General features: G+C 36.8%; 1 protein-coding gene across 2 annotated transcripts in view; it reads left to right on the forward strand.

The window, feature by feature from the left end:
- RAPH1 (Ras association (RalGDS/AF-6) and pleckstrin homology domains 1) overlaps positions 1-16,093 on the forward strand; it is a 96,766-nt gene that overhangs the window by 69,453 nt on the left and 11,220 nt on the right. For both annotated transcript variants that reach the window (XM_080798129.1, XM_080798128.1), the window contains 7 exons: positions 297-374; positions 814-973; positions 2,370-2,491; positions 3,834-3,899; positions 5,419-5,562; positions 6,599-6,709; positions 15,693-15,791. In XM_080798129.1, coding sequence (XP_080654255.1) covers positions 297-374; positions 814-973; positions 2,370-2,491; positions 3,834-3,899; positions 5,419-5,562; positions 6,599-6,709; positions 15,693-15,791 — 780 coding nt within the window. The remainder of the gene's footprint in view (positions 1-296; positions 375-813; positions 974-2,369; positions 2,492-3,833; positions 3,900-5,418; positions 5,563-6,598; positions 6,710-15,692; positions 15,792-16,093) is intronic.

Consider the following 16,093-nt stretch of genomic DNA (forward strand, 5'->3'; position numbering starts at 1 on the left):
AGATTGACAGAATCAAACTCATTAATTTGCTATATCACAGATTTCTTTTTCTCTAGAAGATGGAATCTAGTCTTACTATAAGAGATCTTCAAGTCTGCATCTTAGAAATGTTCCTTTGCACCATGTCTGTTCTCACTTTGTGAATAGGGTTATTTTTTAAATGTGCTCTCTCTATAAGTATTTGAAGTTATATTCTTCCTGAAATTCAATACTGGCAACATCCTTAAGATAAAAAGACTTACCAGAAATTCTCATTGTTTTAGCATTAGTTTATCTGCAGTGCTTTGTGTTCACAGGAAGAACAGGCTGCAAAATTGAAAGCTGAGAAGATCAGAGTTGCCCTGGAGAAGATTAAAGAGGCACAAGTGAAAAAGGTGATATTTGGGCTTTTCCTCGTTTGGGTTTTTTTTATCAGTTTTTATCAGATTTATAAAGAATTGCCTTGTTTATATAACATACCTTGAAGATACAGAAAGATAGAGGGATATTTCTTCCTAATATATTTTTCACTTATGTTTTTTGTAGATAAAATGTTTAGAAAGAAATAACTTTCTGTTTTAAATTCTCCTAAAAAAGTAAAACAAAATTGTCTTATTATAATCTTAAACCTGTTTTTATAATTTCAAAAATGCTTTCCATTTGTTTAGATGTGTTATTTGATACCTAAATTTAGAGCATCTTTCTTGCATAATAAAATCATTTGTGTTTTAATTTATATTTAATTAAGAACATTACTCGTTACTTGATATTGGAAGAAATTTCTAGAATGCCTAGTTTTTGGTTTGTATTTAATTTCCTTTTTACCTGTTATAGTTGGTGATTAGAGTCCACATGTCTGACGATAGTTCTAAAACAATGATGGTGGATGAGAGGCAGACAGTGAGACAAGTGCTGGATAACCTAATGGACAAATCCCACTGCGGTTATAGTTTAGACTGGTCGCTGGTAGAAACCATCTCTGAATTACAAATGGGTTAGTAATCTAATTGCTTCATTTACTTTTTAATTTCTATGCAATCCTAACAGTTTTCATGTTAACTAAAGCACTTTGAGTCATCTTTTTTCCTCCCCCTACATATAGCCTTAGCTTTTTACATTATCTTTTTTTCCTCCAAGTATTTTGAGATTTCTTTGGATGCAAGATCATTTCCAGTTCACTTCGAATCTTCTTATGGCTAAAATAGGTTTTTTTTTTAAGTAACAAAATAATTTTTCCCTTCAAATTACTGCACATTTACTAAGATAGACACATTTACTAAGACCATTCTGTTTATTCGGATTTGTTCTGATTTTCTTTAACCAGCATTTGACTTTCGGGAAAACATAAAGCCCATGTTTTTTATTTTTAGCTAGATGTACTAAATCTTAATTTCCTATGATTTGTAGTTTAGTGTGGTATTCTCTAGTTTTAAAAATTCCTCATTTTTAATGCCATAATTGACTCTTAAAAGTTTCCTTATTATAATGTGTGATTATGGCAATTGTCATTTTATGAGGTATTGTTGATTCTGTAATCAATGTCAACTTTATATTTTATTTTAAAAAGTATTTGCATTGCTCTTTGTACCTATATATTTAAATATTTCACAGTGGTTTCCAGAGAAATAAAAATTTAATAACCCTTTTGTCTCAGAACACACATACGTAGCCCCCAGAAACTAAAACATGTTATTAGCTTATTAACACATATAAAATGTATTCTAATAATACTCAAAACTATTCTTAGAGAATTAGAAAGGTTTGAGTTCAGAGATGTGGCATCATGATACACAGAAAATGTTTGGATACTAATTTTTGGAATATGTCTATGGCTGTAGGTTAAAGACCCATATATATAATATTTCTCTACTACCTTTTATGTAATTGGCTACAGTGTCTTTTTTCTTAAGATTTTTATTTTTTTATTTTAAGGGAGAGAGAGAGCACGAGCTGGGGGAGAGGGAGAAGAGGAATCAGAGCTCTGCTGAGCAAGGAGCTGGAGGGAGGGGCTCGGTCCCAGGAGCCTGAGATCATGACCTAAGTTGAAGGCAGATGCTTAACTTGCTGAGCAATCCAGGCACCCCTGGTTTTTATTTTTTTCAGGGTTGGATGGGAAAAAGCTGAAGGCTGAGGAAGACCTAACAGAAAACCTAGATTTTAGTCCTAATTCTTCCATGTAGCAATTCTGTGACTTTGCTAAATTCCATTAACACAGTGGGCATGTTTCCATATTTGTAAATAGAGGGAAGACCGGATCGTTTCTAAGGACTAAGAGCCATAATGTCGAGTAAAATTCTTTGATTCTGCTTGGAATTACTTCACAAGGTTTCAGGTCTTTGATGCAGCTCTGATGAATACTAACAAAATATTGATATTTTATCTTGGGACAGAGCGAATCTTTGAAGACCATGAAAACTTGGTTGAAAATCTTCTTAATTGGACAAGAGATAGCCAGAACAAGCTTATATTTATGGAACGTATAGAAAAATATGCACTTTTCAAGAACCCACAGGTGAGGCCAATATCTTACAGGGTCATGATTTCTAAGTATTCATCTTATATTATTCTATTACTTGTAAGTTAATAGAGCTAAAAAACTGGCAACGTCCTGGTTGGAGTGTTGCTGTTGCAAAACCCCATGGGAACATTTACTACTGCTGAGGTGGAAGGTCTGCTGGACCCCAGGTGTCAGACCTCAAAGAGATTACCGGCCACCCAGAGCCAGATGGGGTGAGCCCTTGGGGCAGCAGAAGTGACTCCAGGGAGTTATCAGGTTTTTGCTTTTTGTAATCCAGCCTGTTGAACCCAGCTATTTACTGGGTGAGCTTCTCATCCATCAAAGAAAAGTACTTACGTGTTTAAGTTCTCTACTTCCTCCATTTATCCAGTTGACACTTTATTTTAATATCTTTTTTTAATCTCAATAACCTTGATTATAAATGTTTCCACTTTTAATATATGTTACCTTGATTTATTTGGCATCTGTTTATTCCAGAATAATGTTTGAGTTAACAATTAGTAATATACAAATATTTTATAAGAAATCAGTAGGTGAGAGAAAAGGTAGTATTAAAAAGTGGTAATGAAAGATAGTAGCAATGTTAAAAGTATTAAGTATCCTTCAGACAGCTTAATCATGACACATCTTTATTGAATAATTTTAGATGAGTAATACACATTTGGGAATACCAATAAACTTTTTTTTTAAGACTTTATTTATTTATTAGAGAGAGAGAGCATGAGAGGGGAAAGATCAGAGGGAGAAGCAGACTCCCTGCCAAGCAGGGAGCCCGATGTGGGACTCATTCCCCGTACTCCAGGATCATGACCCAAGCCAAATAGATTTTGTTATAGGTGATTGGAAAAAAGTATTTTATAAAGGTAATAGTTAGAATTCAGATTTTAGTCAAGGCAAGCAAGTAATATTATGATAGTCTCAGAGAATTAGGGATTTCTTTTTTCAAAGCCAGAACATAAATTAAGTGTTCTACATCTGGGTCAGTTAAGCTTAGCATATTTTAAGGAAATTTACCTTACTCATTGTACTTAATTTAAAAACTTTTCAGGTCCCTTCATTAGTTGTACATAACATTTGTCAGCTGTTGGATGTAGTATCATCTCAGGATTTGGAAGAGGTCAGTTTATGGAATAACTCAAGATAATGGCTAAAGTAAGGAGAAGCCAGCATTAAGCATTTTAGCAATGATGCTCAGGCACAAGTTAATGTTCAAAGCAGTAATCCTGTCATTCTATAAAGGCAGACACAGTTGCTGTATCTCTAGAAGAAATCATATGTGCACCTGTGCCAAGGGAATAATAGGGTGGGTTTAACTTTCATTTATTTATTTTTCCAGAATTATCTTCTGGGGAAAAAGGAAACTGCTGAGATGGCAGATAGAAACAAAGAAGTGCTACTGGAGGTATGACTCTTCAGTCCCCCCACCCCCTTTTTTCCTGCACATTACATATTAAAATATTAAGTACCTTTTTTGAAGTCAAGTATGTCAATGCTATATATTCATAATTACACTTGGAACTAGAGAAGCCTATATTCCTCCATAGCCTGGGCGGAAGAGTTCAGCTGTGTGAATGTTAGACCACTGAAGAACCTCTTAAAAACTGTTATTTTGCCAAGTAATATATTAGGGGACTAAAAAGAGTCATGAGCTGTTAGGGGCAGACAAGTGGGGGAAAGGGCTAGTCAATGAAGGACATGATTGTGGTGCTTTATTTGCTCACCCAAGAGAAGTTTGAATATACTGGTAATTTACAAAGTATTTCAAGCTTTAATTTAACTCAATTTAAAAAATCATAATCATTTAGATACATATCTACATCCTCTTATTTTAATAAACCAAATTCAAATATTCAGTTTTTAGCTTTTTGGCCTTTGCCGATTTTAGAGAACTAAAATCAAAGAAGTTAGTATGTTTGAAAACCAGAATAAATTCTTAGCAACAAGGCGATTAGGAAGATGAAGATCAGCACTCAACTTTTCATAATGATAATAGCTATTAAATTAAATTAAATTAAATTAATTAAAAATCCTCTTTATAATTCCTGGTTTCTCTGTACTTTGGGAAGAGATAAATTAATTTAGGCTCAAAATGTCCTATGTTAATATTTAGTGAGGATTTCTGTTTTTCTTTTACCAGCTACATGGTTGATTTTCAATTACATTTCTATCTTAGACATTAGAATTCATAATTTTGAGTTTGTTTACATTCCTTTCAAATTAGTTGTTTGTTTTTTTTAAGATTTTTTTTTTTTTTAACTTGACAGCACTTGTAGGCAGAGAGGCAGGCAGAGAGAGGGGGTGGGGAACCAGGCTCCCCACCGAAGCTGAGAGCCCAATGCGGGGCTCTATTCCAGGACCCTGGGATCATGACCTGAGCCGAAGGCAGCGGCTTAACCTACTGAGCCACCCAGGCGCCCCCTTTCAAATTAGTTTTAAATATTTAAAAAATAAATGTCCTCTTTGTTTTAGAATCATGTAAACTGATAGCTTTAAATTGTGAGTGTTTACTCATTTAGCATGTTGCTTTTTTAAAAAAAAATTTGGTTTGACAGCTAATCTAAATATGTTGTTAATTTGGAGAATTAGTCAATGCTTTTGTTAACTCTGACACTTACTAAATTTAGTGTTACTGTGCTCTACAGATGCATTTAGATCCTCTTGTATGCAGCTCAGCTGACAACTCAACTTAGATTCTTCAAAACAGTGTTAGGGAAAAGTTCATAAGGACTGCCATAGTGGTTTCAAAATGGATCTATATGATGTTTAGAATACAGAGTTCTAATTGAGGTAATAGTAGCAGTGTAACCTTATTACCAAAGCCACTTCTGTGATTTAATTATAGTATGAACTTCACAGGAATAAACACAATTTTTTTCTGAGAATCCAAAGATCGCATGTTTTTCCAAATCTTCTTATTTTAGGAATGTTTTTGTGGAAGTTCTGTAACTGTGCCAGAAATTGAAGGAGTCCTGTGGTTGAAAGATGATGGCAAAAAGTCCTGGAAAAAGCGTTATTTTCTCTTGCGAGCATCTGGCATCTACTATGTCCCTAAAGGAAAAGCAAAGGTGTGTCCCTCTGCTGACTTTTGAGTTTCCTCATTATGACAGTTGATTTTAGTTTGTAGTTAAGTATGCTGACAAGATAAATCCAGGCTCTGATTTATTTCAGTTCTTTTTTTGTTTTTTAAAGATTTTATTTATTTATTTGTCATAGAGTAAGAGAGAGAGCACAAGCAGGGGGAGTGGCAGGCAGAGGGAGAAACAGGCTCCCCACTGAGCAAGGAGCCTGATGTGAGATTCGATCCAAGGACCTTGGGATCATGACCTGAGCCGAAGGCAGACACTTAACCAACTGAGCTACCCAGCTGTCCCTTGTTTCAACTCTTGTAGGACACACAGAATATTGCTTTGCTTTGTTTATTGATCTATTATAAAGAAGAAGAAACCTGGAAGTGTTTGCTCTCTGGTCATTCATTGGGCCCATTTCACTTCTCTTGGCACATTTGAAATCATACTTTTATTTATTATTTTCAGAACTTCTATCAGAGTAGTTTTTGCTTGTTATTGTTTGGGGATGATAGCTTTCTGGGATTACAGGCATTTCCGCCTTTCTTGGATAATAGCTCCTGCTGAGGGCCCCCTTGGTAGAGGCCATTTCTGTGCTTAGCGGGACCTGCACTGTTTTTAAACTTACAGCATCCTCTCATCCAGGCTTTACCACCCTCCCAAGAGGCATATTTTGTTGCCTCTTTAAGGTGAGGAAACCCTGACTTTAGAATCATTGTACTTGAGCTATGCATTATGAGCACTGAACTATATGATATTTTCTTATTTTTTTCCCGAGTTCTACTATATTGTATTTAATATACTATATTATATTTAAAGTCTCCTTAAATGCCACCCTTTCCAAGCAAGTCTGTGCTCATTGTGAATGGCAGACAGTAAGTGAGATGGACTGCTTTTTTGTTGTATCCTGGGTTAAAGAAGGAATATTTTTAGAGAATCTCACTGTCTTGTCATCTGCCACTAGCAACTGTTACCAGGTATGATATTTGCTTGATACATTATTGTTAATTCAGTCTTATGGGTGTTTTTATCTTAGGTCTCTCGGGAATTGGTGTGCTTTCTCCAGCTGGATCATGTCAATGTTTATTATGGACAGGATTACAGGAACAAATACAAAGCACCTACAGATCATTGTCTGGTGCTGAAGGTAAACACATTTCCTTTTTAGGAATTTTAATTGATGTTAGACATAGGGTGAGTTACTGCACATTTTAGAACAGTTTGTAGCTCTATCAAGTATACTGTTTTTGCTTTTTCTTTAGGCTTTTAAAGGAATGGTGAAGAATGGTAAGGAAAAGAAGTATATGCTCACACCACAGCTGACCTCTAGCTAAATAGCCCTAATTAGATTTATGCTACTGATAAAGACAACATTTTAAAATTCAAGATAATTATGGAGATGATTATATTTTTCTCATTGGCTCTGTTCTTGTCACCTCTTGGTAACTACTTAGGTCTCCATGTTTGTATCATGTCAGTTGGGTTTGGGGGGAGTTTTTGATTGCTTTGATAAAAATAAAAATACCATTGTAACGGTGCCCCTTTATTAAATAATCTTTTTTGGAGAATACCACTGTATCATTTAGGTTACAGCAGCAAATAATTTTCTAAAAGTCATTACAAAGTAGCTTAATCTGGCAGTTTTGAAAATTAAGTGCAAGCTCCCCTGGGAATCCCAGACTTTGTCAAAGGGTCTGTGATGTCAAAATTATTATTCCAGTTATGCTGAGATGTTACTTGCCTTTTATACTCATTCTCTCAAAATTGTATAGTGGAGTTTCCTGGGAGATTACATGATATGATGATGATATCTTTGCTCTCTTGGGTAGTGGAACAAATACTTGTATATTCTTGTATGTTAAATTTTTCATAGTTGTAATCTTCGTCAGTGGTAAATATCAGTAGACATATAGATGTAAACCACATATGTGAAAGTTACTTGGTGTGGGGGGTATCCTTATCACCTGAAGATAGCAAGAGTCGATTATTTCAGTGGTTCAGGGTTGTCAGTAAGAAACCAAATTCTTGGGACGCCTGGGTGGCTCAGTTGGTTAAGCTGCTGCCTTCTGCTCAGGTCATGATCCCGGCGTCCTGGGATCGAGTCCCATATCAGGCTCCTTGCTCCGTGGAAAGCCTGCTTCTCCCTCTGCCACTCTGTCTGCCTGTGCTCACTCTCTCTCTCTCTCTGACAAATAAATAAATAAAATCTTAAAAAAAAAAAAAAAGAAAAAAAAAAGAAACCAAATTCTTTCCTTCTTTCCCTGTTCCATCTTCTTCGCATCAGCTTGTCCGCAGACTGGCTCACCTCACACTTGCAGATGACCACTCTAGGCATCACATGGATGATGGATCCATGCAATGGATCTAGCAAAATCCAACAGAAGAGGAGGGACTATTTCTCCCTATATTTGTCTCTTTCCAGCAGAAGAGGAACTGGTTCTCCCTGTACTTGTCTCTCTCAAGAGGGAGGAAGTATTTCGCAGGGGCTACCTCCTGAGTCCTCCTCTTGAGAGTCATTGGCCTGAGTACATGCCCACTTTTTTTTTAAATTATTTTTTAAATTGAAGCATAATTAACATAGTGTTGTAGTAGTTTCAGGTGTATAATGTAATTAATTCAACAATTTTTACATTTCTCAGTGCTCATCAAGATAAATGTGTACCCTTCATCTCTTTTTTATTTCATCCTTTCATCCACCCTCCCCACACCCCCACACCCCTCCACCCCGCCACCCTGTCCTGGCTAATCACCAGTTCTTTGTATTTAAGAGTGTAGTTTTTTTGTCTTTTTTCCCCTTTGTTCATTTGTTTTGTTTCTTAAATTTCACAGATGAGTGAAATCATATGATATTTGTCTGACTGACTTATTTCACTTAGCATTATATATTCTAAGTTCATCTGTGTTGTTGCAAATGGCAAGATCCCTTTTTTTTTTTTTAAGATTTTATTTATTTATTTGACAGATCACAAGTAGGCAGAGAGGCAGGGTGGTGGGGTGGGAGGAAGCAGGCTCCCTGCTGAGCAGAGAACCTGATGTGGGACTCGATCCCAGGACCCTGGGATCATGACCCGAGCTGAAGGTAGCGGCTTAACCGACTGAGCCACCCAGGGGCCCAATCCCTTTTTTTTTAATGGCTGTGTAATACTCGTGTGTGTGTGTGTGTGTGTGTGTGTGTGTGTGTGTGTGTGTGTGTGTGACATCTTTATCCATTCATCTATCAGTGGACATTTGGGTTGTCTCCATAATTTGGCTATTGTAAATAATGCTGCAGTAAACATAAGAGTGCATATATCTTTTTGAATTAGTGTTTTTGTTCTCTTTGGGTAAATACCCAGTAGTGGAATTACTGGATCATACGGTAATTTTTAATTTGGGGGGAACTTCCATACTGTTTAGCATAGTGGCTGCACCAGCTTGCATTCCTACCAGCAGCTCACAAGGGTTCCTTTTTCTCTATGTCCTTGCCCACACTTTTTATTACTTTTGTTTTTCATTTTAGCCATTCTGACAAGTGTAAAGTGATATCTCATTGTGGTTTTTATTTGCATTTCCCTGATGATAAATGATGTTGAGCATAATCTCATGTATCTGTTGGCCATCTGTATGTCTTCTATGGAAAAATTCTCTTCTGATCCTCTGCTCATTTTTTGATCAGATTATTTTGGGGGGTTGAATTTTATAAGTTCTTTATGTATTTTGGATATTAACCCCTTAATGGACACATCATTGGCAAATATCGTCTTCCATTCAGTAGGTTGCCTTTATGTTTTGCTGATGATTTCTTTTGCTGTGCAAAGGCTTTTTATATAGATGCAATCCCAATAATTTGCCTGAGAAGACATATTCAAAAATATGTTGTTAGGGTTGATGTCCAAGAGATTATTGCCTGTTTTAGGAGTTTTATGGTTTTATGTCTCACATTTAGGTCTTTAATCCATTTTGAGTTTATTTTTGTGGATGGTTTCATTCTTTACATGTAGCTGTCCAATTCTTCCAGGAAGCATCATTTGTTGAAGAGACTGTCTTTTCCCCATTATATATTCTTGCCTTTTTGGGGCATAGATTAATTGACCATACAAGCATGGGTTTATTTCTGAACTCAATATTGTGTTCCGTTTATCTCTATGTCTTTTTTTTGTGCCAGTACCATGCTGTTTTGATGGTTACAGCTTTGTACTATATCTTCAAATCTGGGATTATGATACCTCCAGCTTTGTTCTTCTTTTTTAAGATTGCTTTGGCTATTTGGGATCTTCTGTGGTTTCATACAAATTTTAGTATTATTTGTCGTAGTTATATGAAAATGCTTTTAGTATTTTGATAGGGATTGCATTAAAGCTGTAGATTGCTTTGACTAGTACGGGCATTTTAATATCTGTTCTTCTGTCCATGAGCAGGAGATGTCTTTCCATTTCTTTGTGTCATATTCCATTTCTTTCATTAGTGTTCTCCGGTCTTTCACCTCCTTGATTAAGTTTATTCAAGTGTTTTTGGCTTAGTCTAGTTAGAATTCACACCCTGACATATGGGGTAGACGGACATCCAAACAAAATTGGGCTCTTTTAAGAAAAGTCGGGAGGAGGGGATAGGTGTGGGGAAGGCAACCAGCAGTGTGTTTTACAGCCAAAATTATGACCACTGACTGTTATTTAATGCCTTTTGCAACTCATAGAATTCTTAGGTTAGGAATATTTTTAAATTTTTTTTTAAGATTTTTTATTTATTTATTTATTTATTAGTCAGAGAGAGAGAGAGCGAGCGAGTGCACGGGCAGACAGAGTGGCAAGCAGAGGCAGAGGGTAAAGCAGGCTCCCCGCCGAGCAAGGAGCCCAGTGCGGGACTCGATCCCAGGACGCTGGGATCATGACCCAAGCTGAAGGCAGCCACTTAACCGACTGAACCACCCAGGCGTCCCAAGAATATTTTTATTCTAAGGGGGTTTTGTTTGTTGGCTTATATAATAATTTATGGATTTCATATTTGCTTTTAGTGAAGTAGATTAAGCTAAATTCGTATATTCATATTGCCTATTTATGTTTAGAAATATTCAAGGTATTGAAATAAACCATACCACTAGGCACAAATAGTAGTAAAAATAATGGCTATCATTTATTGAAGAACTCTAGGGTGGCAGACACTGCACTAGAAGCACTAGACACATCAGTGTCACAGATCTGTTCTAGAGTCCCTATTTTTCAGATGTGGAAACCAAGGTTCAGAGAGATTAATGTTCCTGATGCCACACAAGTATTGGTATTTCTTTTTTCCTGAAAAGTCTTTACTAGATTTTGCCTATGTAAGTGTTTTTATTCTTGTGCATATGAGTTCTAACAAACCAAAAAATCCTGCCACACAAGATCTGTGCAAATGTAAATAATTATAGGGTTTGATCCTATTTATCAGCTTTGGGCTATACCAAATGAGTCTGAGTTCTTCCAGTAACATGCAGGATATAGGAAATAGACGTTCTTCATGAAATATGACAATGAGAGAATAAATAGGGTATATGTTATCTATTATTTGAAAGAGATGTGCTCGTTGCACACATCTGTATGCATGTTTATGCATGTATGTAAGTTTCTTAAAGGAAATCTGTGTTTTTAAAATACATATACCACAATAATTGTTGAATACAGCTTACCTTAGCCATGTCTAGATTTTCATTCCCGAAGAAACGAAACAAAGTAATTTATTTTAGTATGTTAGGTAAGAAGGAAAAAGTGATTAGAGATTAGAGGTAGAATATGAACATGAACTTTTCAAACAGTGTTATTAAAAGAAAGATGTTGTATATGATAATGGTAGAATAGGTTGGAGTGTTACATATTTTGTTTTTTAACTTCTTGGATGTTAGTGAGAGAATTAATTTTCAAGCCTATTTGTGTTCCCAAAGCAATAAGTGGGTAGTATATATTCAGAAGTTTTCCTTTGGCACTTGGACTGTGACTTTATAGCATTGCTTTTAGTTAGAGTTTTAAGAATTATCTGTCTCAATTTAATTTTTGGCATAAATAGAAAAAAGTAATCTGATAGCACAATAGTAATCTGGAATTTCTTACTGTATTCTTAGATTTTTTTTAATTCTCAAGTTTTTTATCTTTTATCAGAGAATGCAGACTTTCCAAATCCACGTCATTTTAAAAATGAAATAATGACCTTTCTTTCTTAATAGCTGTTAATTTGTTAAGGGGGGAACAGTTTGATTATATATTCTCTTTGGAATCTTTAAGAATCTAAATGTTAACAGCTTCTCATTTTTGGTAAAGAATGTCTCCTTCATACTTGCTCTTAGCTCTTGTGTGAATTTTAATTTTTTTTTAAAGATTTTTTTAATTTATTAGGCCGCAAGTGGGGGGAAGGGGTAGGGAGAGGGACAAGCAGACTCCCCACTGAGCAGGAAGCCTGACTCAACTTGGGCTCTGTCCCAGGACCCTGGGATCATGACCTGAACCAGAGGCAGATACTTAACCCACTTGAGCCACCCAAGTGCCCCTCTTGTGTGATATTGTGGGGGAAAAAGAGAGCACCTTAGGAAGACGATTTCACTACTAATAAGACAGACGTATGACCTTATTATTAAGAACATAGGCCCTGGAATGAGATGGCATGGTTTCAAATCCTGGTTTTTTCACTAATAAGCATGAATATGTGAGCAACTTAAAGTTGCTGTCTTAACCCCTCTGTGCCTCAGTTTCTCTTCATTTGATGAAGATAGTAATGTGTAACTCATTGCATTTTCCTGAGGAGGGAATAAGCTAATTAATATATGTGACATATTTAATAATAATACCTGGCATATACTAAGTGCTCAGTAAATGCCACTTTTTTTTTTTTTTTTAAGATCCATTTATTTATTTGACAGAGTGAGAGAGATCACAAGTAGGCAGAGAGGCAGGCAGAGAGAGAGGGGGAAGCAGGCTCCCCGCCGAGCAGAGAGCCCGACACGGGGCTCGATTCCAGGACCCTGAGACCATGACCTGAGCCGAAGGCAGAGGTCTAACCCATTGAGCCACCCAGGCGACCCAATAAATGCCACTTTTTAAAAAAAAGTTCTCTCTTAGGGCTCAAACTCACAAGTCCAAGATCAAGAGTCACATCCTCTCCTGACTAAACAGCCAGGCATCCCAATAGATGTCACTATTTTAATGAAATAATATAATGGTGGAATTGGTGCAGAGCCTGGGTGACCATAATGAAGGCTATAGAAGGTGCCTTTATTATGTGGGAGGTTGAAAAAGACAAGTTGTGAGGTCCTAAAATGAAACTAGCAAGTGATCTGCAAATACTAAAGCATATCATAGGGGCACTGGGATGCCTTAGTTGGTTAGGTGTCCAACTCTTGATTTTGACTCAGATCATAATCTCAGGGTCATGAGATCGAGCCCCATGTCAGGCTCTACTCAGCACAGTCTGCTTGGAATTCTTTTCTGTCTCCTTCTCCCTTTGCCCCATCCCACTCCTGCATGCATGCACACTCTCTCTCCCCCAGATAAGGAAATAAAATGTGTGTTTTTCTTAAAATCATATCATAGTATTCTTTATGGTGGTGTTTGGCTTGTCGGGTTAGAGAAATGAGAAAAGGAGAGAGAATTGTTTCTCTTTTATTTTCTCTGATGTTGTATTGATAAAAACACTCCCTTAGTGTATGGAATGAGTGGAACACAATCAGGCAGGCCTATGGCTGCAGTTGAACACCCATGCATGATGGGTAACCCTGCTCTCAGGAAATGGAGGGAATCAGTCAAGAATGGTTTATGAATCACCGTAAAGAGGCGGCTGGTGGTAAAGGCTGAGAGCCATCCAAGAGCCCCTTGTTCAGATGTCCAAACCCTGTCCTATAGGTGGTGCCCGAGTGACACAGAAAATAGAACAGCCACTCTTCGAGCCCTCGCTGGTAACACCAATGAAAGCCCTTTCTCAACCATCCCATTTTATCTTCCGCATGAACTGGGGCTTCTTCTGTTTTGCTCACAGGGTATCCCAATGCCTACTTAAAGATCTGGCAAATAGTTCTTATTCAGTAAATACCTGTTGCATGAATGAATGAGATAAAATTCCCCTTCCTTCTTCTATGGAAAATGTATCTTGTCTACCTGTCTCCCTTTGCTTTTTTGAGATTGCTATAGTGGTTTATTATAATGTGATTTAATAAGGGTGAGGGAATATATTCCAAGAGAACGCTGTGGGACTTATAAGGAGAGAAAACTGTTAAGTATTGTTTGGCTAACCTTTTTTTTTTTTTTTTTTTTTTTTTTTTTTTAGTTTTGGGATAGAATTTAGTGATTCGTCAGCTGCATATAACACCCAGTGCTCATTCCGTCAAGTGTCCTCCTTAATGCCCATTGCCCAATTGCCTCTTCCCCTGACCCACCTCCCCTCCAGCAGCCCTCAGTTTGTTTCTTATTATAGTTAAAGTCTCTTATGGTTTGCCTTCCTCTCTGTTATCATCTTATTTTATTTTTCCTTCCCTTCCCCTATGTTCATCTGTTTCGTTTCTTTAATTCCACGTATTAGTGAAATTATATGGTATTTGTCATTCTCTGTTTTGCTTAGCATAATACCCTCTAGTTCCAGCCACATCATTTGCCAACCTCTTTTTGTTGATGATTTATTGTTTAAAACTTTCACTCTAGTCTTTAATAACTAAATTGGTTTTGGTATTAAATGTTTTATTATAGGAGCTGAACTCTATATAACAATGTATAGAATAGAATAAATGGATTTAAATTTCTCCCACTGTAGACCAGAGAGATTGACCTTTTTTTTTTTTTTTTAAAGAGACCACATACAGAAATGAGCAGGGTTGGGGAGGGGCAGAGGGAGAGAGAATCTTAAGCAGGCTTCATGCCTAGCGTGGAGCCTGACTCAGGGCTCGATCTTACCTAACCCAAAATCAAGAGTCTGATGCTTAGCCAACTGAGCCACCCACATGCCCCAAGATTGATTTATAACAATGCAGATACATATACGTAACTTATATGAGTGGTCATATATTTCTGCAGCATTGAGAACTTATCCAAATTGCTTATTTTATTGATCTCATGGATTTCCACAACAAATGTGGTTAGAGAATCTTTAAAGCCTCTTATAATTTAACATAATCTTAAATATTTCCCCAGGTAAAATGTAGTCATTTAAAAAAAATTTTCCAGAATAATTGAAAAGAGAAGTAATAATTAACAACCGTACCATCCAGAACCAAGTATGATTTAGGGTTTTTCTTTCCAGGGAACTAGTGGTTGTGGCCCAGTAGAGTTAAAATACCTTAAGTCTCTTCAAGCAGTTGCCTTGTATAGCTGGTCTAGTCGGTCATCTCCCATCCAAACTGGGGCTAGAAAGTGACAACTGAATCCAATGATGCAGCTGAAAAGCTGCTCCTTCCCTGGAGGACATGTGCTGTGGGCAGATAGTGTGCAGAGCGGTGCTTAGTCCACAATAGGGGGCACCACTGCACCAGTGTAAGCGCCCACTCATGTCCCAGGTGCTGTGCCCTCACCCACACCACCTACTGGTTCACCCCCACAGAAACGCTAGAAGCTTTACCAAACACCCTCTCAAGTCCTGATTCCAGTGGGTTCAAAGTGAAATCAAAGTCTTCCCTTTTCATAGTCTTGTAGATGAAGAGTTCTCTTGAGTTTGTTAACCTTGATGGACTGTGTTTCTCTGAAATATAGAAGGAGTATTTGGGGATTTGCCATGCTATAAAGGTATTTTTTAATTTGCATATCTTGAACTAAAATTTAACCAGTTTCTTTGTAGTTTTTTTCTTAATTTTTAAAATTTATTTTTATTTATTTATTCATTAGGGAGAGAGCAGGGGGTAGGGACAGAGAGAAAGGAAAAAGAGAATCCTAAGCAGGTGCTCGATCTCACAACCTTGAGATCATGACCTGAGCCAAAATCAAGTCGGGTGCTAAACCACCTGAGCCACCCAGACACCCTGCTTTGTAGTTTATTTTGTAAAAATACTTATGGGCTATTTTATTTGGCCTTATGGCCATATAAGAGGTACAAATTATTTTTGGCCATGACTCTGATGGCCTGTAACTTGTCAGGGTCTGTTTAAGCTTTGATAGGTTTTTCTTTAGTTCTTCAGGGTAATGAATTGGACTTTGCCTTTAATCTCACAGCACCCACAGATCCAGAAGAAATCCCAGTATATCAAGTACCTTTGTTGTGATGACATGAGGACCCTGCATCAGTGGGTCAATGGTATCCGCATTGCAAAGGTAGGGTGTTCTTTTTTGGTTTCATGGTAGAAGAATTAGGTGTTTTATGATATGGTTTTGATTGTCATGACAGTTATTCTAATCATTCATGTTTATTATTTTTTCAGTGTTTCCTGAGGCCTAAGTTTTTTGTTTTAAATGTCTTAGGGAATAAACATTTAACAGTTGGTATCCATGGAATAATACTGCTGGTAAAAGCTTGTGTAGATTTATTTTGGCTCTGAAGAACACGGTATATGATTCTTATATAGAGAGTTTAGCCTAAGCAAAAGAAATTTTTGGAGAATTAAATTGCCTCAGGG

This window comes from Martes martes, assembly GCF_963455335.1.
Source record: "Martes martes genome assembly, chromosome: 3".
Lineage (NCBI taxonomy): Eukaryota > Metazoa > Chordata > Mammalia > Carnivora > Mustelidae > Martes > Martes martes.